The sequence below is a fragment of the Leuciscus leuciscus genome (assembly GCF_965113295.1).
Source record: "Leuciscus leuciscus genome assembly, chromosome: 17".
NCBI classification, from domain to species: domain Eukaryota; kingdom Metazoa; phylum Chordata; class Actinopteri; order Cypriniformes; family Leuciscidae; genus Leuciscus; species Leuciscus leuciscus.
The window spans coordinates 26,795,572-26,818,917 of NC_138741.1; the positions used below are offsets into that span (position 1 = coordinate 26,795,572).

At 38.2% G+C, this 23,346-nt stretch overlaps 1 protein-coding gene and 1 long non-coding RNA gene across 10 annotated transcripts in view; one reads left to right on the forward strand and one right to left on the reverse strand.

Moving 5' to 3' along the window:
• The first annotated feature begins 3,831 nt into the window (after positions 1 to 3,831).
• Positions 3,832 to 23,346, forward strand: part of baz1a (bromodomain adjacent to zinc finger domain, 1A) — a 28,114-nt gene continuing 8,599 nt past the window's right edge. For 2 of the 8 annotated variants that reach the window (XM_082142287.1, XM_082142288.1), the window contains exons 1-22: positions 3,832 to 3,966; positions 4,281 to 4,422; positions 6,245 to 6,523; positions 9,240 to 9,392; positions 9,491 to 9,592; positions 9,716 to 9,803; positions 9,935 to 10,069; positions 10,245 to 10,305; positions 13,081 to 13,235; positions 13,437 to 13,532; positions 13,616 to 13,754; positions 13,935 to 14,096; positions 14,439 to 14,534; positions 14,643 to 14,867; positions 18,542 to 18,707; positions 18,809 to 18,913; positions 19,014 to 19,105; positions 19,362 to 19,901; positions 22,307 to 22,464; positions 22,581 to 22,723; positions 22,830 to 22,978; positions 23,188 to 23,268. In XM_082142287.1, coding sequence (XP_081998413.1) covers positions 4,310 to 4,422; positions 6,245 to 6,523; positions 9,240 to 9,392; positions 9,491 to 9,592; positions 9,716 to 9,803; positions 9,935 to 10,069; positions 10,245 to 10,305; positions 13,081 to 13,235; positions 13,437 to 13,532; positions 13,616 to 13,754; positions 13,935 to 14,096; positions 14,439 to 14,534; positions 14,643 to 14,867; positions 18,542 to 18,707; positions 18,809 to 18,913; positions 19,014 to 19,105; positions 19,362 to 19,901; positions 22,307 to 22,464; positions 22,581 to 22,723; positions 22,830 to 22,978; positions 23,188 to 23,268 — 3,238 coding nt within the window. In that variant the 5' untranslated portion in view covers positions 3,832 to 3,966; positions 4,281 to 4,309. The remainder of the gene's footprint in view (positions 3,967 to 4,280; positions 4,423 to 6,244; positions 6,524 to 9,239; positions 9,393 to 9,490; positions 9,593 to 9,715; positions 9,804 to 9,934; positions 10,070 to 10,244; positions 10,306 to 13,080; positions 13,236 to 13,436; positions 13,533 to 13,615; positions 13,755 to 13,934; positions 14,097 to 14,438; positions 14,535 to 14,642; positions 14,868 to 18,541; positions 18,708 to 18,808; positions 18,914 to 19,013; positions 19,106 to 19,361; positions 19,902 to 22,306; positions 22,465 to 22,580; positions 22,724 to 22,829; positions 22,979 to 23,187; positions 23,269 to 23,346) is intronic. The other 6 variants (XM_082142290.1, XM_082142291.1, XM_082142289.1 and 3 more) reach the window with 3 other exon arrangements.
• LOC309478717 lies at positions 14,897 to 18,527 on the reverse strand. Of its 2 annotated transcripts, none has more exons than XR_014199071.1 (3): positions 17,951 to 18,527; positions 15,696 to 16,847; positions 14,897 to 15,663 (listed from the first exon to the last, which is right to left on the reverse strand). It is a non-coding gene; the product is annotated as an uncharacterized lncRNA (long non-coding RNA). The 2 variants fall into 2 exon arrangements; XR_014199072.1 differs by having other exon boundaries at positions 14,917 to 15,363; positions 16,530 to 16,847; positions 17,951 to 18,522.

Here is a 23,346-nt window from a genome sequence, read left to right on the forward strand (position 1 = left end):
GGCCAAACTGAGCTATCGGGGGAGAAGAGCCTTGGTGAGAGAGGTAAAGAAGAACCCAAAGATCACTGTGGCTGAGCTCCAGAGATGCAGTCGGGAGATGGGAGAAAGTTGTAGTAAGTCAACCATCACTGCAGCCATCCACCAGTCGGGGCTTTATGGCAGAGTGGCCCGACGGAAGCCTCTCCTCAGTGCAAGACACATGAAAGCCCGCATGGAGTTTGCTAAAAAAACACCTGAAAGATCTCTGGTCTGAGTTGACCAAGATAGAACTTTTTGGCCTTAATTCTAAGCGGTATGTGTGGAGAAAACCAGGCACTGCTCATCACCTGTCCAATACAGTCTCAACAGTGAAGCATGGTGGTGGCAGCATCATGCTGTGGGGGTGTTTTTCAGCTGCAGGGACAGGACGACTGGTTGCAATCGAGGGAAAGATGAATGCGGCCAAGTACAGGGATAGCCTGGACGAAAACCTTCTCCAGAGTGCTCTGGACCTCAGACTGGGCCGAAGGTTCACCTTCCAACAAGACAATGACCCTAAGCACACAGCTAAAATAACGAAGGAGTGGCTTCACAACAACTCCGTGACTGTTCTTGAATGGCCCAGCCAGAGCCCTGACTTAAACCCAATTGAGCATCTCTGGAGAGACCTGAAAATGGCTGTCCACCAACGTTTACCATCCAACCTGACAGAACTGGAGAGGATCTGCAAGGAGGAATGGCAGAGGATACCCAAATCCAGGTGTGAAAAACTTGTTGCATCTTTCCCAAAAAGACTCATGGGTGTATTAGATCAAAAGGGTGCTTCTACTAAATACTGAGTAAAGGGTCTGAATACTTAGGACCATGTGATATTTCAGTTTTTCTTTTTTAATAAATGTGCAAAAATGTCAACAATTCTGTGTTTTTCTGTCAATATGGGGTGCTGTGTGTACAATAATGAGGAAAAAAATGAACTTAAATGATTTTAGCAAATGGCTGCAATATAACAAAGAGTGATATTTAAGGGGGTCTGAATACTTTCCGTACCCACTGTATATACAGTACTGTACAGTACAGGATATTAACATGCCTAAGACTTTTGCACAGTACTATTTATTTATTTATATAGGGGTTGGACAATGAAACTGAAACACTGGCCAATATGGTTTTGGAGGTTTCACTGATTTTACATTCCATCAGTAAGAGCAGATAGTCCAGTCATTTTAAGCCAAAATGTGGGTCAACATTGAACAAATTGCAACAGAAGCAAACTCAACTGATTTTGTATCCTCAATATGTCCTGAGTAAGGGAGAAAAAAAAAAGCCCAGAGGAATCCCATTAGGGGAAAGTTTCGAAAAAGACCCAAATATAGCCTATTCATATGCCTATTCATTCTTTTTCTTATGTCAATAGGGTAACATTTTTAACCTTTAGATATCACCATGAAAATTACAGTGTTGATTACTTACATCAAGACAAACAAAAAATGTATTACAAGTTTTTTTTAAATTGTTTGTTAACATGGACAAACGGTGCATAATCTAATTGCGTATGTGTTAATTTGCATAAATACCACAACAGATCTAAACATTGGGTATAGCCAGGTGAACATGTCTTGTTGACACATAATAGTAAAATACTTAATGTTAAGGTCTGAATGGAACCCATTTAGGCTACCCATGAGCATTAATACATAGAGGCAGGAAGAAGTTTAGAAACCAGCCTTTATTAATTTTTAAGAGATGGGGTTTGGGGCTGGGTCTGTGGGACTGTTTCTGGGGGACGAGTCTGAGGGAAGAACAGGAGACAATGGTAAGGAGAATGCAGAAGACAAAAGGTAGGCAAAATAAAAAGTGAATCCCCAGAAACAGTCCCACGGACCCAGCCCCAAACCCCATCTCTGCAATAATAATTAATAAAGGCTGGTTTAAAGTACTTCTTCCTGACTCTATGTATTAATGCTCATGGGTAGCCTAAATGGGTTCCATTCAGACCTTAACATTAAGTATTTTACTGTTATGTGTCAACAAGATTCAACAAGACATTTCACCTGGCTATATCCAATGTTTAGATCTGTTGTGGTATTTATGCACATTAGCACATTCATAATTAGATTATGCACCGTTTGTCCATGTTAACAAACAACTTAAAAAAAACTTGTAATACATTTTTTGTTTGTCTTGATGCAAGTAATCAACACAGTAATTTTCATGGTGATATCTAAAGGTTACAATTTGTACCCTATTCATGTAAGAAAAAGAATGAATAGGTTGGGTCTTTTTTGAAACTTTCCCCTAATGGGATTCTTCTGGGCTTTTTTTTCCCTTACTCAGGACATATTGAGGATACAAAATCAGTTGAGTTTGCTTCTGTTGCAATTTTTTCAACCTTTTTTCATAAAATGACTGGACTAAGAGGGTGAAGGTTGAATTAGCAGAGCAATAGCACAGCTGTACAAAGAATAGTGCAGTCCACACAACATAATGGGAGTTCAAAAGAGGACAAATTGTTGGTGCGTGTCTCACTGGCTCATCTGTGCCCAGGACAGCACGTCTTTGTGGTGTATCGAGAGCGATGGTATACAGGGTAATGTCGGCATACCATCACATCGGACGAACGAACCACCTCCAACAGGAGTGACTGTCGACGCAAGAGAAGCTGTCCGAAAGAGACGTCCAGATTACTAACCTGTATTGTATCCAAAAAAATAAATAATACCACAGCTGCTCAACTCACTGCAGAATTAAATGTGCACCTCGGCTCTCCTGTTTCCACTAAAGCTGTTTGTCTGGAGCTCCACAGAGTCAATATTCATGATTGTGCTGCTATAGCCAAACCTTTGCTCAATTGTGCTAATGCCAAATGTTGGTTTCAATGGTGCCAACAGTGCAAATCTTGGGCTGTTGACAATGTGAAACGTTCTGTTCTCTGATGAGTCCACCTTCACTGTCTTTCCCAGATCAGTGGGAGTTACAGTGTGGAGAAGCACAAAGAGGTTTAACACCCGGACTGTTGCTGCCCAGAGTGAAGCACAGGAGTGGATCAGTGATGGTTTGGGCTGCAATATCATGACATTCTCTGCTGTGCTTACCAAACCATTCTGGAGGACCATGTGCACCTAATGGTTCAAACATTGTACCCTGACGGGAGTGCCGTGTATCAGTGTGATAATGCATCAATGCACACAGCAAGACTTGTGACAGCATGGTTTGATGAACATGACAGTGAAGTTGAACATATCCCATGGCCTGTACAGTCAACAGATCTAAATATTTTTGAGCCACTTTGAGGTGTTTTGGAGGTGCGAGACATAAAACGTTTTCCTCCACCACCATCACAGTGACCTGACCTCTGTTCTGGAAGAGGAATGGCTTAAAATCCATCTGGCCACTGTAAAGGACTTATATCAGTCATTCCCAAGACAAACTGATGCTGTTTGGCCGCAAAAAGAGGCCCTGCACCATACTAATAAATTATTGTTGTCTAAAACAAGTTGTTTCAGTTTCATTGTCCAACCCTATATGTATTAGTATGTGTATATATATATTCACAGAAGAGACATTTTACTTTAAATACTACATTTGTTCACAAAAATTATTCTAATCATCTCTGAAACTAGGCTTTTTGTTTGGGAAATAGTGCTACAATTATCTGTGTGTATTTCCAATATATATTTTATTAACCTAAAATGTCTTTCAAGAGTCATGAAGCTTCAGTGGTAGAAAAAACCCCCTACAATTTCCACTTTCGCCTCCTACAATTGGCTGCGGAGGCGTGATTGGCACTCAAAACGCCCAATGCAATGACAGAATTGTCGTGGAAGTCCCGCCCCCAGCGCTGCCCGGTGGGTAAGTGAACTAGAGCGGATCAAAACTTGTCGTCAACACGCTTAATATCCCCCGCTCGGAGAAGTGGGACATACTCTGATACTCTTGTGTTTTTCTTTCCCTTCCGGAGCCGATTATCCTTTTTACATCATAGATTTGGTAAATATCATCTTTAGTCGTCTATGTATCAGACTAGTTTGATATATAGTAACCAAGCGTGTGCTTTATATTCGGGTTGAATAAAACGGCTAAACATGTGGGCTGGATTTTGAACGTCACCCGGGAAGCGCGTGTCATTAACAAAGACTGAAGAATATATCGTTTTTTTTTTTTTTTTTTTACATTTGAAATCCTAACGGTTTCATTTTAACCGATTTCGACAAATTTCACAGTCTGACTTTTAATGGATTCTCCTTAATTTGACATCATCTCACTTTCTGATTGTCTTTTTTTGTGTGTGTTGTTTTTGAAAGTCTCCGAGAAAGATAAAGAGAAAGAAAAGATGCCGCTTCTCCATAAAAAGCCGTTCGTGAGGCAGAAACCGCCCGCTGATATCAGACCCGATGAAGAAGTCTTCCTCTGTAAATTCACACACGAAATCTTCAGGACCTACGAGTAAGAGATTTTTTATTATTTTCCTGCTTGTACATTTCAACTTCCCCTTTGATGCCAGCCAACAACAGAAGAAGCTCCAGAAACTAACAACAGTAGTGACAGCCCGCTTTAAAGTTTTGTTTTTCATTATTAAAATAACTACCAACCTACATTCCATCTTAGTTTGCTATTTTAAACCAGATGTACCCATAATCCACCACCCCTGGTGTGAAATAACCTTGTATTTATCAAGAGTTCAGTTTTTCCCCCTTCATACACCCGGCAGGTGTCAGTTTGGAGGCCTTCGCTAACAGAGTTGGTTGCTAGTTAGTTAGCTTAGTTTAGCCAACTAAACCACGATATATAGACCAGACTGAGGGAAATAATTATTAAACCTATTTCTCGATTTGTTTTAAAGGCTTACATAGTGTCTCATCGCGGATGGGATGTCCACAGGAAAACCCCTGGTCGGGTGTTTTTGGGGTTGTTAGCGGGGATGGGACAGGTCTCATCCACACACAGGATGTTGTTGCTTGAAACGTGGTCGCTGCTATTGTTGGTGTATTTGGCCATTAGAGGCAGGAGTTTTACTGCTTTTCCCATTATTATGTTGATGCCACTTGTTATCAGGCCTTGGGGAATTAACTTGCTTGTTATATGAGGCTGGAATGGGAAATATTAAGATGACCAACTAATTGGACTGGTCTAGATGATTGTCTTTAGTTTTGATCTTGAAGAAGGCAAATATGTCATCTGTCAACAGCTCTTGGAAAGTTGTCATTCGTCTTGATCAATTTTCATGTGAGGTTTATTTAGGAGGTAGGATGCAGATTACCATTTAGAATCAACTATCATTAGGTCTGTTTACTGAGTTATGGCTATTAGTTAACTAACAGTTACTTGGAGATAAATCCTAAGGTGTGCTATTGGCAGATATTGCTTTTTAAGATCAACTGTCCAATAACTGATTTTTTTTTTTTATCACTTTATTTATTTGTTAATTATTAGTTATATTGTTAATTCTGCAGAGTTATTTTGAAATATAAATGGTATATTCATGTTTTTTGTGGAGTTTCTGTCTTATTGTTAAGATACACATTTCTCACCTGAGTTTGAATGGGATAAAGATAGTGTGTTTGTTAGAGCTTTTACTACTATAAATAACCATCAATAAGTTTTGGCTTCTAACTGTTTAGAAATAAATCAAAAGATTTGCATTGTTGCCCATTTCAAGTAATAGTAAAACTTTGAAGTGAATAACATTTATTATGGGAATTTTAGATGAGATCAAGAGAGACGAAATAGCTTTGCACCGTTACAGTGTTGTTCAGAAAGCTTGATTTTTGTTTGTTTTTTGCTATTGCATTGATTCTACATGTCATAAGTCCATACCTGTCAAGTATCCTGTTTTGGCCGGGAAAGTCCCGTATTTTACCCTTCTTTCCCGCCGTCCTCCCGTATTAGTATTTTCCCGTAAATCTCCCGTATTCACACCATATACAATTTCAACCCGTTTGTCACCTCAACCTGGCAACCTATAACCCAGTTGCGCAGTCGCAGAAAATTTAACCCGAAAGCGAGCCGATAGACATAGCAGGTTGTGTCCCCGCAAAGAAACCGAAGTACAGTTGTAACCTACCTCTTGCTATTCTACCTTCTTTTTTTTAGAACAAATAGATGTATTTTGGGTAAATTTCTCCACTCTGTTTTTTTGTTTTCCCCAAAACATGAACTTTTTGTCAAGTTGATTAGTCAGTTGTGAGCAATATGTTAATCTCTGTAAACGGTAAAGGTGTTAGGCTAGTTAATAACAACATTACACATTGTGATTTTGTTTTTACAGTGAATTCTTTGAGAGGACCATTCTGTGTAACAGCCTGGTGTGGAGCTGTGCGGTGACGGGGAAGGCTGGCCTGACCTACCAGGAGGCTCTGGACAGCGAGAGGAAAGCCAGACTCAATCTTCAGAACTTTTCCAATTCCCTGGTCATCCCCCTCCTGCACCTGACAGCACTTACGCACCGCTCACGCCTGCATGAGATATGTGATGATGTGTATGCCTATGTCAAAGACCGCTTCTTTCCCGGAGAGATTGTGGATGTTGTCAGTCGCTCTGGTACCAGGTGAGATATTGTTGTTACTCATAACTCATCAACATGAATCACAGCCAAACACGTCCGCCAAACAGTAAAACAACAGGAAAAATAGCGTAATGGAATGCAAAAACCTGTAAAGAACTACTTTATGTTTGATATTTCATGTTTGCATGATGGTGACAGATTGAAAGGTGCTGTTATTTTCTGATTTTAAAAAGCATTTGCTGTTAAAAATAGCCTATTACTGGTGTTATTTATTGCTATTTCTTTTTGGCTAAGAAATATTTAGCTTTTAAAATTTTTATATTATTATTATTATTATTAATATTTCTCTCTCTCTCTCTCTCTCTCTCTCTATATATATATATATATATATATATATATATATATATATATATATATATATATATCTGTATAGAATACAGAGTGTATAGGATATGTTTAAGATAATTTTGTACAATATTTGCCTTCATATTTCATGCATTTTTTCTGCAAAGGTATGTGTCAGCTCACAGAAAGCACATACTGGGCAGTAATTAGCAAACGTTTTGTAAAGAAATGAAAACGATTACAACAATTATTTGTGACACATATGCAAAAATATTTAACAAATAGCAAGTCATTAGTTTTACATTTACACCATGTTGATCACTACAGGTGTGGTGCACTTGGAATATAACTTTTTTTTAACCAGATGGTTAATAAGGGAAATGTTACTTCAGTCATATTGTAGTTAAATTTTTAAGTTGACTTGTTAAACTTTAAAAATGAAAAAAAATGTGAATTGGTCGATCCTTCTGAAAAAAATCAAGATTTAATTTTTTTTGCCATATCGCCCAGCCCTAGGCCGCGCTGTATGTTTTTTGTGTGGTACTAAAGATTCAGTCTCTGAATCTGATTTTAGAGTAAGAACTGTTCTAAAAAAATAGATACTAAGATGCATCACGAATCTCTCTTCAACGATTCACAGCACTCAGACACGACTAATTGATAATCAAATTCGTTGTCGATTATTGTCGTTATTGATAATAATCGATTTTATTGATTATGCCTAGTTGCAGCACTACTTACAATGTGCAGACTCGCCTGCTGGTATTTCAGTGTTTTCCCCTCAAAATGCTCTACGAAGGCATCGTTTACCACTACTAGAAAACACTCTGTTTATTGGTTGTAATGTTTCTTTGTTCTTCTTTATTATTTACTCTTTGCTTGTATGCTTAACATACAATTGTTTTAATGCAATTTATAGGCTAATTTGTCATTATTTTATTAAGTACTTTATAATTACACAAGTAATTAAAACATTTAATAAATAAAGATTTAAAGTCGGAAAACAAAAGTTTATTTTATTTTATTATTTCATTTTATTAAGAAAATAAAAATGCAGATGAAGAATCGTTTTGGGATCGAATGGTCGCATCGAATCGGATTGTGGGTGCCTAAAGATTCCCACCCACAGTGAGAAAAAATAAATCTTGTATAGAAAAAAAGATGCATTAAATAATCGTTTTATCACATCGGAGCCTTCTGAATCGTAATCAAATAGAATTCTGAGGTGCATAGAGATTCCCCTCTCTAGTCCATTTACTCATTTTGATAATGGTTAAATCTGTCTTTTGAATTGCAAAATAATTTAATGACAACAGTTGACTTCAATGTTTTGTTTTTACTGGAAGAAAACAACCATTATGCAGATGAGCCACAATTGTGTTGAAAAGAAAGTATGTGAATGGTGATGAACAATAGCCCTGTATAAAGTACTGTTTAGAACAGACCATGGCTTAACAGAAGAGAAACACCCAGATGTCAGTGTGTCTACACCCTCGCCTGCCTCCTCTGGACAAAGCGTATTTGGAGCTCTATATGTCTTTGCCAGCTCTGTGTGCAGTACATTATCAAGTCTTAGAAAAGAAAAATGACAACCCTGAACAATTATCAGTCCAGAGATAATAACAAAGACTGCGCTGTAAGCCTGATCCTGAATGGAAACTTGCTTGTTAAAGGAAAGTGTATCTGAGCTCTGTCCTTTAGGAAAGGATCAGAGTCAGCCAACACGAGCTGACCTTGCTATTTGGAGATAACATAAAGTGAATGGGTGGAGCTAAGAGAATCCTTCCGATTGGATGAACTGGTGCAAGGAGTTGCCCCAGACATCATCAGAGCGTGCAGAGACAACCAGACGTGAGGCAGAATTGAGCCCCACTGGTAGACAGGGTGGAGGGGGAATTTTTTTTTTTTTTTTTTTTTTTTGGAAGATAAGTAGGAAGACTGCTGTCTGTGTCTGGCTGAGTCTTGCTGTCTCAGTCAGTCAAATAGATCACACCCAATCCTGTATTGGTGGTTGGTGGAGTTTATCTATTCTAGGTTGAAAGTGGCTGGTCTTGAAGAAATTGCTATATTGCTTTGCAAGTAGTGATGTGTTCTCTACATTTAGGATAATTATAATTTACAGCTGTTTTCACATAGTAAGAAAGAATTCAATATATAAATGACTATTTTGGGAGTGATGGAGCCTCACATTTTTCACAGTTTCTTTATGAACCACTCTTTAAAGGTTATTAACTTTTTATCTGTACCTACTTTTTGTAGTATTTTGAGGTAGTTTTCTGGTTCTCAGGCTAAGGCTAACATTTTGTCCCATTTCCATTCTAGTTCTTTTTCAGATCACTTGGTTCACACTTCTTTTGGACTTAACATTTTGTATGCAGATTTGTTTAATTTATTTTAATGTTTCGGTGTTCAGCAGGCAACCCTGCAAAATATTAGAAGTTACTCCTCCCCATTCCAACGGCCCAGCCAACGGCCATGCCAAACATCGCATAGAGGGTGATTCAATTGTGATCAGTGACAGTGATGAAGAGCCCACAGTCACTTCTCCCAAAACACCATCTAGTGGGTCAGTGTTCAGAACTGCCTTTCTATTAAATGCTTCATATGTGTATCCTTGAATTCATTTTTAAATAAATTGTGTGTTTTATGCTTTGTTGTCTAAAGCAAGAAGAAGAAACCCACCAGTCCATCTTCATTTAAATACAGAGTTCAACCTGTCAGCCCAGAGGGTTGTGAACCATTTGTTACAAAAGCTGCTCAGATTAAGTGAGTTACACTAGAGAAAGATTCATGAATAAACTCTGTTTGTTTCTCTTGCTTGTTACTCAGATTGTAAAGTTGTTAAAAAAATGACTTGCAATTTTTTTCCCTTGTTGTTCCTTCCTATAGTCGTAAGAAGAACATTTTTAGTCGAGACAGATTGAAGCTTCTTCTTAAACAGCACTGTGAACTAATTAACGGGACCGTCAGACTGAAGGTAAAATCAAAATGTAGTAATTGTTTTGGACTGCAGTTGTCCAGTTTGCCTGATTTAATTATTTCAATTTTAATGTTTGTTTTTCTCTCTCTCTCTCTCTCTCTCTCTCTGGTTGCTGTTATTCTTTCCAGCCATCTACAGTTGTAAAATATAAGTTAGCTGAACAAGATTTCTCCCACTTCTTCCCGGACGAGCCCCCAGTGTTTGCCTTCAGTCCACCAGGGAAGGGGAGGGGTCGCCGTCCAAATGATGCCTCTCCAACAGAGGTTTGTCTTATTGTCTGCTTACATGTTTGTTTACAATTAGAATTTTGCCTAGGCCATCTTAATTCAGGCTATTACAAGCATGACATGTCATTAAAAAAACTGTCTGGTGTAAAGTTTTTGACATATGCAGTTTTAAATAGTGTTTCTCTGAAGAGTATTTGTTTTCCAATTTTAGATGAATTATGTTGAGGAGAGGTTAAAATTGATGCAGCAGAAAGAACAAATGATGGCCATGGGTAAGTTTAAAATGCAAAATACATGTTACACATGAAAATGTATCTAGTAGTCATGGGGTAAACGACTTCAATTCCTAGGCTCGAAGTTTAAAAACATTTTTTTTTGCATATGTTCCTGAAATTGAATGTGTGCAACCTCAAAAATATTTTTGGGAGCATTTGTGTGAGTGCAAATAATTGTTGTAATCGTTTTCATTTCCCTACAAAACGTTTGCTAATCACTACTGCACAGTATGTGCCTGCTGTGAGCTGATATCAGTGACCGGTCCACCGTTCTATCACATAACCAATTACAATTCATCTTTACGTTCTTAACTTTAATGGCAATTTTAGGTTGGTTAATATTAGCTGTAAATCGATTTCACAGCGCTCTGTTGTCTCATGGCTGAGCTAACTAGTGCGCAAAATGTGAAGAGCTGAAGAGAGAAGATGAAAAGAACACAGATTTATTTTGTACGCCACCTAAAGTTACAGATAATGTAACTCCTGAGGTTGGTGATGGTGATCAAATAATTTGAGTGGCTCTGCTATGAAAATGGCCCAAATTCACTGTAAAGCCTGTGGGACTAAGGTTGCAGGTAACACTGCGTTTGCCTCTGAATCCACACTAGAGATGCATGGATCAGCTCTAAAGTCACCTCCAAATCATCCACCCGAACCCTATGATTTTCTCCCATTTAGATATCTGCACCCGACCGTCGCATTACAATTATTCTAATTCTCAGTGTTGTCTTTAAAATCAACATTTATTTAAAGTAAAGGTTCTTCTTTGGCAAAATTACTTTTCCTTAATAGCCTAAACACAGGCTTTACTCCCTTCCAACCCAACTTAAATTGTCACTGTTTCCATCACTGCAACTTTCCGAACACACGCAAGACATTAAATCTGTTCAGCCCAAGCAAAGGCTGGAAATGGGTTTTATTAGTTTGTCACTTTTAAAGGGTTAGTTCACCCAAAAATGAAAATTCTGTCAGTAATTACTCACCCTCATGTTGTTCCAACCCCGTAAGACCTTCGTTCATCTTCGGAACACAAATTAAGATATTTTTGATTAAATCTGAGAGCTGGCTCACTCCTCAATAGGCTTCTAAGACACTATAACTTGCTGGCCCAGAAAATGCATTAAAGAGATCGTTAATATAGTCCAAGTGACTACAGTGGCTCAATCTTAAGTTTATAAAGCGACTTTTGGGTGAACTAACCCTTTAAGTCCACAAGACCGAAAGTACATGTTAAGTGTGCCAATTGGAACAGGGCCTTTACAGATTGCCGGTTTGCAGGTTCCCTATTAGCACTGGGTTTAAATCCAAAGAATTGCCATATAGGTGCTTTTACATTTGGCTTTGAAGCCAAAATGATTTTTATTACCATAAACAAATCTAAATGACGGTGGAGTGATGGACAAGTGATGTAATCGGTGTGCTGCTGAACACTGTAACATCGGGGATTATATACGTACATACACACACACGCATACATATATATATATATATATATATTAGAGGTGGGCATAGATTCATTTTTTTAATCTAGATTAATTTTGAAATTAATCTAGATTAATCTAGATTAAAATGGCTCATTTGAATTCTGCCGAAGGCATTCAGAATATGTGTGCTACCCAAATAATGACTATAAAAGTAAGTCTTTGAGAACGGGTTTCTCAAGCCAGGTGGCGCATTAGACCAGGGGCTCATCTCCTGTTTCCAAAATGCATCACAAACTGCTTGAGAAAGCTGTTCTACTCAGACTGTAAAAGGTTACTACTGTACTGTTACCGTCCGTAGGCAACATTAGGTAGGCCTATGTTATTATCAACTACTATAGGCTATCAATTAGGGATGGGCGATATGGCCTAAAATCTATATTGTGATATACATTGCAGCCTCTTGCGATAACGATATACAGTATATTATAATAAAACCATTTCAGAACAGATTACACAGACCCATGCTAAACAACTGCTAAATGTATTTTTTTTTTAAAGGGTGTATGTAGTTTTGAGAACATATATTGTGGAAAACTGTAAGTATACAACATAATTTTGCAGATAAATAAAATGTAAGTACACTAGCTGCAGAGACTTAAGTAGGTCTAATGTTTATTATGGCTTGGAGCTTATGAAACCCCAAATTTAAAATTAGAATATTGTCTAACTGATGTCTTTTCAGTTAAAAAGAAACACAACAACGATTCTTAAAATCGAGATTATGTGCTACACCACTAAGATATATTGGAATGGGAATAATACGCGCGCGCTGGTATTCAGTGATATCATGTTTCGTTTTGAATTTGAGGTGGTCGAACGGATTAGTCGTGTGTTAACTTACCGAACTGTTACCCCACACAGTATAGTTTGCTGCTGCTCGTCTGACGGCTTAAACCCGAACCAAGTCCAAATAATGGATGTTGCACCGATCTTTTTCACCAGCTTTCACTTTCAGCCGTGTTTACTTAAGATGACGACGAATATGCGTTGCAGCCGGGTTTACCTCGCGGCCGCGGGTAGATTGCGTCATCATAGCTTGTGTCGTATAGAGCCAGCTCCCAACCCAACTTGGAGAATAGATTAACGGCGATATTTTTTTTATCGCGCGATAAGAGTCTCGCGTTAACGCAGCACGTTAACGCCGATAACGGCCCACCACTATATATATATATATATATATATATATATATATATATATATATATATATATATATAGTGCTACATGGTATTAAAAGTTAATTTCAAGCCCTGAAATTCGCTGTTTCTTTGCATGGCTTGCATTATCAAGAAAAATTCAAGAAAGAAAGAGAAGATCTAATAGGGGCCAAAAAGAAAGAAAAAGAGGACAAGGAAAAAAAGAGAGAGGAGATGAAGAGGATACTAGAAGAGGAGAAACAGAAGCGGAAAGAGGTGAAGGAACGATTGAAGATCGAGAAAGAGAGGGTGAGTTGGAAGAACTTTTTTTTCTCTCTCTGTGCACATCTCATCTCCAGTCCTGCTTTTTGGTCCTACATACATTGTCTAAATATTATTCTTTTAAATGCTTATCTTTTGTTATATGCTATTAATTATTGCATCTGTTCTACTTTTATAAGTTGTTTACTAAATCTGATTCCATAATCATCTCTTTGTGATGTGCTTCAGGAACGAGAGAAGCTAAAGGAGGAAAAGAAAAAATATGCAGAACGACTGAAGTTATGGAACAAACCTCGAGAGGACATGGAGTGTGATGACCTAAAGGTAAGCATTCTTTCTGAGAACTCTGTGTTGGCACATACATAAACAGCAGACTAAACACTGTTTTTAAATTTGCCTGTCTTCAGGAGCTGCCAAAACCACTTCCAGTAAAGACACGTCTTCCTCCAGAGCTTTTTGGAGATGCTCTGATGGTTCTTGAGTTTCTGCATGCATTTGGAGATCTGTTTGATCTAAATGATGAGTTCCCTGATGGTGTAACACTTGGTAAGATATACTTCCTGGCTGCTCATTAACACAATACACCATGGGATATTTTTAGAATATTAGGTCTTTCTTGTTCACTGATAGATCTAGCCCGAGTGCCCTAAATATATTCTAGCTTACAAATTTTCTTTTAATTTATCATTTTTGAATGTTCCTCATGAGGGTTGTTGCTGTTTACAGAGGTTCTGGAGGAGGCCGTAGTGGGCTGTGATCCTGAGGGTCCGCTCTGTGAATTGCTCTTCTTCTTTCTTTCGGCCATATTCCAGGCTCTGGCAGAGGAACAGGAGGAAGTGGCTAAAGACCAAGTGGCGGAAACAGACACAAAAGGTCAGAGTGGCAGAGGTAACAACTAATTTATAATAGAAACTACACAAGCGGTCTTGTTCAGAATTGTGAAAAAATTATTTTATCATATGAAGTCTATATTGATTATGATCAATATACTTAATTGATTTCAAGGTCGAAATTAAATCCCACTGTATACTCAATATTTGGGCTCAACATGTGCGCTCCAATTACACTGGTTATAGCATTCGCTTAGTCCAGTGTCAGTACTTTAAGTGCCAAATTGCAGCTAATTAGTTCACTGATATTGATTTACGACTACTGAAAGTTCAGGTGTTATGTTAGTTACCTTCAGTACCATAGTGAGCCAGGTGTTTTTGACTGTTTTCTCATTCTCAGATCTGAGTGAAGCTCTGGAGGATGATGCTGACCCCACACAGTCTGCCATCAGCGCTGTGGCATCTCTTGCTGCTGCCTGGCCACAACTGTACCAAGGTCAGACAATGTGCCCTGAAATATGTTTGTACTGACAGTTATAATTTAAAATTGCTGTAAATTCAAACATCTAGTGAACCTCCATGTTTCTTCCATTTGTCTGCACAGGCTGTAGTCTGAAGCAGTTGGATCTGGACAGCTGTACGCTCTCTGAGATTCTGAGGCTGCACATCCTGTCCTCGGGGGCAGACTGCAGCTCAACCAGTGCAAAGTTCCGCTATCAGAAACAGGGGGGGTTTGGCTCCACAGATGACCCCTGTGTGGAGCTGCGTCTGTCAAACCAGTTCCTGCTCAAAAAGCTATCCTGCACTGCTGTCTATGACCTGCTGCCTGGTGAGTGTTTATTTCTTTTAATTTTCATCCTTTGTGTTTGACTTTGTGTCTTGTTATTCAACAAACAATAATATTTCCAAACTGTAGATGTTTGTGGAAAAAATTTAAATGAGATGTTTCTGATAGGGCTGGGCGATATGGACCAAAAGTCATATCGCGATATATTTAGGCTGAATATCGATATACGATATATATCCCGATATTTTTTTCCGCAAAGTGAGAGAAAATGTTCAGTCAAAGCCAAATATTACGTCACAAGTAGTTTTATTGAAACCAACTATTTCAGTGAACAGTTGCAAAATCAAATTAATAAATAATAAACAGGTTTCTTCACCTAAGTTAGGGCTGCACGATTATGACAAAAATCATAATTGCCGATTATTCCCTTCGAATTGTAATTGCGATTTATTAATTATGATTATCAAAGTTTACATTCAATATATATAGGCTATAAACAAATTTTGTGTAAACATGTTATAATTTGCCTATATATATACTAGTGGTGGGCCGTTATCGGCGTTAACGTGCTGCGTTAACGCGAGACTCTTATCGCGCGATGAAAAAAAATATCGCCATTAATCTATTCTCAAAGTTGGGTTGGGAGCTGGCTCTATACTACACAAGCTATGATGACGCAATCTACTCGCGGCCGCGAGGTACACCCGGCTGCAACGCATCATATTCGTCGTCATCTTAAGTAAACACGGCTGAAAGTGAAAGCTGGTGAAAAAGATCGGTGCAACATACATTATTTGGACTTGGTTTGGATTTAAGCCGTCCGACGAGCAGCAGCAAACTACATAGACAGAGTGTGTGGGGTAGCCTAACAGTTCGGTAAGTTAACACACGACTAATCGCTTCTACCACCTCAAATTCAAAACGAAACATGATATCACTGAATATCAGCGCGCGCGTATTATTCCCAATATATCGTGGTGTAGCACATAATCTCTGTCTGCGCCCGATTTTAAGAATCGTTGTTGTGTTTCTTTTTAACTGAAAAGACATCAGTTAGACAATATTCTAATTTTAAATTTGGGGTTTCATAAGCTCCAAGCCATAATAAACATTAGACCTACTTAAGTCTCTGCAGCTAGTGTACTTAAATTTTATTTATCTGCAAAATGATGTTGTATACTTACAGTTTTAGACAATATTTGTTCTCAAAACTACATACACCCTTTAAAAAAAAAAAAAAAAAAACATTTAACAGGTGTTTAGCATGGGTCTGTGTAACCTGTTCTGAAATAGTTTTATTATAATATATATCGTTATCGCAAGAGGCTGCAATGTATATCACAATATGGATTTTATGCCATATCGCCCATCCCTAATTGATAGCCTATAGTAGTTGATAATAACATAGGCCTACCTAATGTTGCCTACGGACGGTAACAGTACAGTAGTAACCTTTTACAGTCTGAGTAGAACAGCTTTCTCAAGCAGTTTGTGATGCATTTTGGAAACAGGAGATGAGCCCCTGGTCTAATGCGCCACCTGGCTTGAGAAACCCGTTCTCAAAGACTTACTTTTATAGTCATTATTTGGGTAGCACACATATTCTGAATGCCTTCGGCAGAATTCAAATGAGCCATTTTAATCTAGATTAATCTAGATTAATTTCAAAATTAATCTAGATTAAAAAAATTAATCTATGCCCACCTCTAATATATACATACATACATATACATATATAACATAAATTGTAAGAATATGACTAATAGTAAAGACTAGTACTAATAAATAAACATTAGGCCTATGCTAAAGTTATTAAATAGCAGTCCCAAACTAGTTTTTGTTAATACAATGTTGGTATGAGCCACTACAGTCATTTAAAAATATAAAAAATAACACAAAGAAAAATAGTGGCATTTTGGGGTTAATATGGAAAGGACAGTTACCATGGTGAATACACAATATTAACAATAACTGTTAATGAAACATGGAAACTGCTCCTGGTGAATAGAATGAAAATCATACCTGCATTTAGTGTTGTCACGGTACCAAAATTTCAGTATTCGGTACCGATACCAGTGAAAATCCACGGTTCTCGGTACCAAATTCGGTACCAAAGCTTAATTTAGATTAAATTTACATAATTATATTAAAGTGTATATCACAGTTACAAAGATGGAAACTGTAGTATTAAAAACACTTTACAATAAGATTCCATTTGTTAGATAACATAAGATAAAATGACCTAACAAAAAAACAATAGCCTAGTTATATACTGTCGCAATTATTCTCCTTTAGGGGTTAATTTAAAAATACATTTTTAAAATCAAAAGTTAACATTATTTCTGTTAACATTATTTAATGCACAATGAATGAAGTGAACAAACATGACCAATCAAGTGTTTGTATTAAATAACATTCACAAACATTAATTAATGTTGTAAAAATATATTGTTCACTCAATGTGTTATGTTAGATAACGCATTAAGTTATGTTAATGAATGGTATCTTATTGTAGCATTACCAAACTATACAGGAGATAAAATATGTTTTATTTGACTTGACTATACTTTTATTTATTCCAAATCTGTATTCATATTTAACTTTAAAAGGGCTTTTTAAACCTGCTAAGAGTTATCCAGCCAAGAATAAGACTAGAACTGCTTTTCTGACGGACTGATATTAATGACGGCTTTTTATTTCTCATCTCCATAAATATATCTAGTAGTAAAGCTAATGCAAGGGCTAGAAATCAATTAATAGGCCTATGTCACACTTCCTCGTCGTCATGGAGAGCGCAGTTCCCACAAGCGTTTGTACTCCCGTGGCGTTTGTCGTTGCTATGCATCCATGAACGCGCATGGAAAAGCGAGCGCGCCGCTTCTATTATGAGCGCGCTTGCCGCGCGCCATTTGAAATAACGTATCTGCACGCGCAAAAACATCAGCACCACATCAGCAGCAGCACCGCCGATCGCCATCAGCGCTTTTATGAAGAGGACGCAACTGCACGCGCTTCGGGCATGCACGCGCATCAAGTACCGGGTTTGAGAAAACCTGGTACCGTGACGTTTAAAAAAAAATAGTACCGACTTGGTACCGAAGTACCGGGTCTTTTGACAACACTACCTGCATTACTTTTATTTCGTGTAATTTACAACATAACGGCGTTGCATGCTCGTAGTTTCTTTTGCACTTGATCAGTGAGGCGATACAGCGCGCGCGCCGCCGCATTTGCGCGTGCAATTGAAGAGTGTGCGCTACGAGAACAGGATAACGGCTGACAGGACAAGAAAGTCAGTTTTTCTGAGGTGAAAAACTTTATCTCAGCGTACACTTATGTCACTGCCTGGTAGTTCCTATTGTGCTGGGTTTTCTGAAGTAGTCATGATTCGCCTCTCATAACAACATACTCTAATCACGCACGCACAGTGGAAAAGGAGGCGCGGGGAGCAAGGATCACAGCGCAAATTTGAACTATATCGATATATGCGATATGGTCTAATCCCATATCGCATTTCAAAAATATATCGATATATTTTTTATATCGATATATCGCCCAGCCCTAGTTTCTGATTTTAAATTGACCTGAACTAAAAAAATTAAATTAAAAATAAATGCATAAAACAAAGAAGCCAGTATGATGTAAAATGAGTTAAAGTAAAAGTCACCATATTCCAATTTTGCAAGTGTATAACTTTGTTACAAATGTGTGTTCAGGAGAGAAACTGAAGATCCTCCATTCTCTGTGTGGGAAGCTGTTGACTTTGGTTTCCACAAGAGACTTTATAGAAGACAATGCCGACGAGCAGAGATCTGCCAAACAGGAACTGCGAGAACTTAAAGCTGAACAGCATCGCAGAGAGCGAGAGGAAGCTGCAGAGAGGTACAGCGTTACATAGACCTGCACCTACCTATCAGCACCAAAGATTTTTATGCTTCGAAATTAATAGTTGTTAGTAGTTGGTAATAGTCTCCATATTCCAGGGTTCGAAAAAGAAAGGAGGAGAAGCTGAGGGAACAGGAGCAGAAATTGAAAGAAAAACATGAAAAACTCAAAGAGGAGGCAAAAAATGGAGGCCATGTGGCAGGGTAAGCTGAACCAATAATCCATTCTCAATCCCTGGGTTTCGGGACACAGCTTATATTCCAGTCCACATGCTTGATGAAGCTTTCTGTTTGTTGGTTGTAGAGAAGAGATGGACACCAGCACAGAGAGTCAGGAAGGTCAAGCTGAACAACACACAGAGGATGAGGAGGAGCAACCAGCTAAATCTAAAAAAGGTACCTGCTCTTAAAATGATCAGCAGCGTATCGCATCAGTTTACTTTCATAAGACACATTCTTGGTCTTGTTGTGATCAATAATCAGTTACTTGAAAGAGAAAAGATTTGGTTTTTAGATCAAATGAGCTAAACAATTTTTTTAATAAAACATTCAATTGATGTGTGAAATGTAAAACCTAAAGAATAATGGTTGTTCATATGCTAATTCTGTAGCATATATTAATAGTATTCCTATATTCTTTTAAATTTTCCAGTAAAGAAAACAAATGGCAGCCCAAATCAGAAACAAGTTTGTGAGGTTGAAACGAAAGACAGTCTGAGCCCAGAGGAGTTACAGCAACAGCAGCTCAAAGAGAAAGAACTCCTGGAGCGCATTCAGAAGGCTATGGCCTGCACCTACATCCTACCTCTCGGCCGAGACCGCCTCTATCGCCGATACTGGATTTTCCCTTCTGCCGGGGCACTGTTTGTTGAGGATGACTTCTTTGGCCTAACAGAGGACATGCTAGAGCCCCGCCCCACTCCTGAAGCCAAAATGGAAGAGCTTTTCTCAGCTGAGAGTGCAGTTAAGACAGATGCCACCACTGAGGAGCTGGTGCAGAACACCTCACCCCCAGTTAACCGGGCCAATCAGTGGTACTTCTACAGCATGCCTGAGGAGGTGGAGCAGCTCATAGAGGCTCTGAACCCTCGTGGACACAGAGAGAGCGGCCTCAAAGAGACTCTGCTGCAGGAGAAGCAGCGCATCACTCAACTGATGGATAGCAACGCTGCTCAGCGTTACCGTCACTCAGGTACTGTGGGATTTTGGAGCCAGGTTGCTAAGTAATGTTTTATTTAATTGTTTTAGGGCTGCACGATATATCAGAATTAGGGATGTCAATTTACACAAATTCCCATGATCGATCGTCTTTTAAATTAACAATCAATTAATCATTTAATCGTTGGCCTTAAAGGGTTAGTTCACCCAAAAATGAAAATTCTGTCAGTAATTACTCAGCCTCATGTTGTTCCAACCTTAGGAATCTTAGGAACACAAATTAAGATATTTTTGATTAGGGTTGGGTATTGGTTGGGTTTTATCCGATACCAGTACCTACTCGGTATTTTTCAAACGGTTCCGGTGCTTAAACGGTTCTTAAACCGGTACTTAAGAAAATGAAACCGCACACACTTTATCAAAAAAATAATACCTGTGTGTGTTTTCTGAAAAAGATTTTCTGATTTCTGATTAAATTAAAAATGTGCCGTTTAAAAGGCTACTGATGTAGCCGAAAACACTTAAGTTAAGATCAAAATTTTGTCTTCTCATATTATTTATATATATATATATATATATATATATATATATATATATATATATATATATATATATATATATATATATATATATATATATATATATATATATATATTATATTACGTATTATATATTATAGACTTTTACAAAACAGAGAAATATCTGACACTGAGCAGAAATATTTAACACACATAGTATAGCCTCATATAAATATACTTCATATACTTCATACTTGATATGCAAGATTTGCAGTTGGCATTAAAATACTAGACTTACCCGAAGAGGAACACTGCAGCTGAACTTGAACTTTAGTCAAGAGTGTCAGAGGTTTTGGGTTCTAATCCGCATTCGTAGTTTTTTGTTTGTTTGTTTGTTGTTGTTTTTTTAAACAGATTATGCTCATCAGTGGTTGTATATCAAGCAGGGACACTTTGTGTGCATTAGGCTATATTTTGTGATTTCACCAGAACGAATAGATATGAGGCGCCGTCTAGGGCTTAAATCGAACTTCATTCACGCACACATAAAACGCTTGCATACACATATACTAAGTAGTCACACATACATGTATACTGTTGAATGCTCCAACTATATGAAATGCACAACGTCACATCTAAAGTCGCTCACGCACACACACATAAACTCTACACACACGAGATGCGCGGAACTCTCCGCGCACATACTCATCTGAGACGCGAGCACACACACACACACAAACTCGCGCACATACTCATCTGAGACGCGAACACACGCGCACATACTCATCTGAGACGCGGGCACGCACACACAAACTGCACGCACACACAAACTCTCCGCACACATACTCATATAGATGACGCCTCATAAATAGATCGATCTCTGCAACGTATTGAAGCGCGCGTCCGAGTGAAGAAAGTGAGGTGTGCGCGAGCCACAAGAGAAAACACTGTATCCGCGCCACTGATCGCAGCGGCAACGAGCACTTTGATCATTTAATGTTGTTTAGATGTTTTGTTATTGGATCATTCGTGCCGCGAGATGTTTTATAGGGGGCGGTGAAAAAAGTCAGGCACCGAAAGTTGCGTTCTTATTCGGTCTCGATACTACCGTTTACGACGGAACCGGTTCCCTATTGGAACCGGGTTTCGGTACCCAAACCTATTTTTGATGAAATCTGAGAGCTGGCTCACTCCTTCATAGGCTGCTAGGTAATTGATATCTGCAGGTCCAGAAAAGTTCAGGATGGTTCGAGGGTGAGTAAAATCATGGGGTAATTTTCATTTTTGAATGATCTAACCCCTTTAATTGTACTTTCCTTTTCAAAGTGATTCCAATCATATTTAAATCAATTCAAAACCATAATGGCGAACTATGTCTCAGCTGGAGGAAATAATCCATTATTTATCAGCTTTAAGATATCGGACAAATTTTGGTTCAATAATGAGAACATTGAATGAACATTGCCATTGTCCAATGGCAATGAACATATATATTGGCTGATAACGATATGGTGGCCGATATATCGTGCATCCCTACACTATTTGCCTCTTTGTTCTTATTTTTAATAACAAAGATAAATCAAAATAACAAAAATAAATCATAATATTTAATGTTAAAATGACATTGTTAGATTTGTGACATTACTTTTTATTTAATGCTAAAACACTGCTGTTCACTTTCAGAAGTTATAGTGATCTTGCTTTTCCCAGAAAGAAATACATGTATGTGAAACATATATTGGTTAGTTTTTAAATATAATTTAAACAGATTTTACACTTATAAAGCATTATCGTGGAGACCTAATTTATTTTTTATTTTTTAAAATAAAGTTTGGTGCCCTGTGACTTTAATAGTGACGTTTGTTGCAGATAGCATTAACATACTGTACTATGTGATTTATATATGTAATTTATTGTGCAGATGAATCAGAGACCAAAGTCACTGCTGTAAAGCCAAAAGTTGGCCCGTCTTACCCACAAAGCACTGTACCTGCTGAGCGCTTCATGGAGAACCGTCTCAGAGATCTACTACTGGATATTGAGGACCGCATCTATCAGGGAACTCTAGGAGCAATTAAAGTATGTTGATTCCACAGTATATTTTCGTTTTTTATAGCCTGCTGTGGTTTAATCTGGATCTTTGTTAATAGCAACCTGTCTTTTTCCTCCTCTTTTCACCTCTCATTCCTGGAAAGGTGATGGACAGAAACTCATGGAAAGCCGCACTGGAAAATGGGAACTATGAACTGCTAAACCCGGAGTCCAAAGAGAATGGGCTGATCAATGGAGAAGATGAGCCGATGGAGTTGGATGAGAATCACGTCAGAGTCAAAGACAGGTTATTTTACTGTAATATATGTTATCTGTGCATTTTTACTTCTATGTTCAGATGCTGCTGCCGAGTCTGTTTGCGAATGGGACAACTGATGGTGTCTTATGTTTAGGCTGCATGAATTGAAGGCAGAGGGTCAGAGTGTCACGTCCACTAGTGTGAGCACACCACAGCCTGTCAGTAACATTGTCCACTACTTGGCACAGGCCCTGGCACAGATAGAGCAGGGCATAGAGCGCAAGTTCCTGAAAGCTCCACTAGGTAAGATCTATTTAGCTTTGTCATCCATTGAAACTTTGAGGGTTTGGCATATTTATTTGTATAAGGGTGTGTTCCTGAAGATGATTGCTTTCTGAAGGGTGTGTTCCTGTAAGGATGATTACTTTGTTTTTAGGATCATGCTTTTGTTAAATATTTGAATTCATTAATCCACAGGCTCTTATTTCTGAATATGTTTTATTTTTAATCAGGTGATGAGGATGCCAAGAAAGACCAAAAGGTCAAGAAAAAGGACAAAAAGAAAGATGACGACCAGTCCAGCGAGAAAGATGGTAAGATTTATTGTAGAGGTTGACCGATAGTGAATTTGACTGATAACTAGGGGTGTAACGATACATGTATTCGTATTG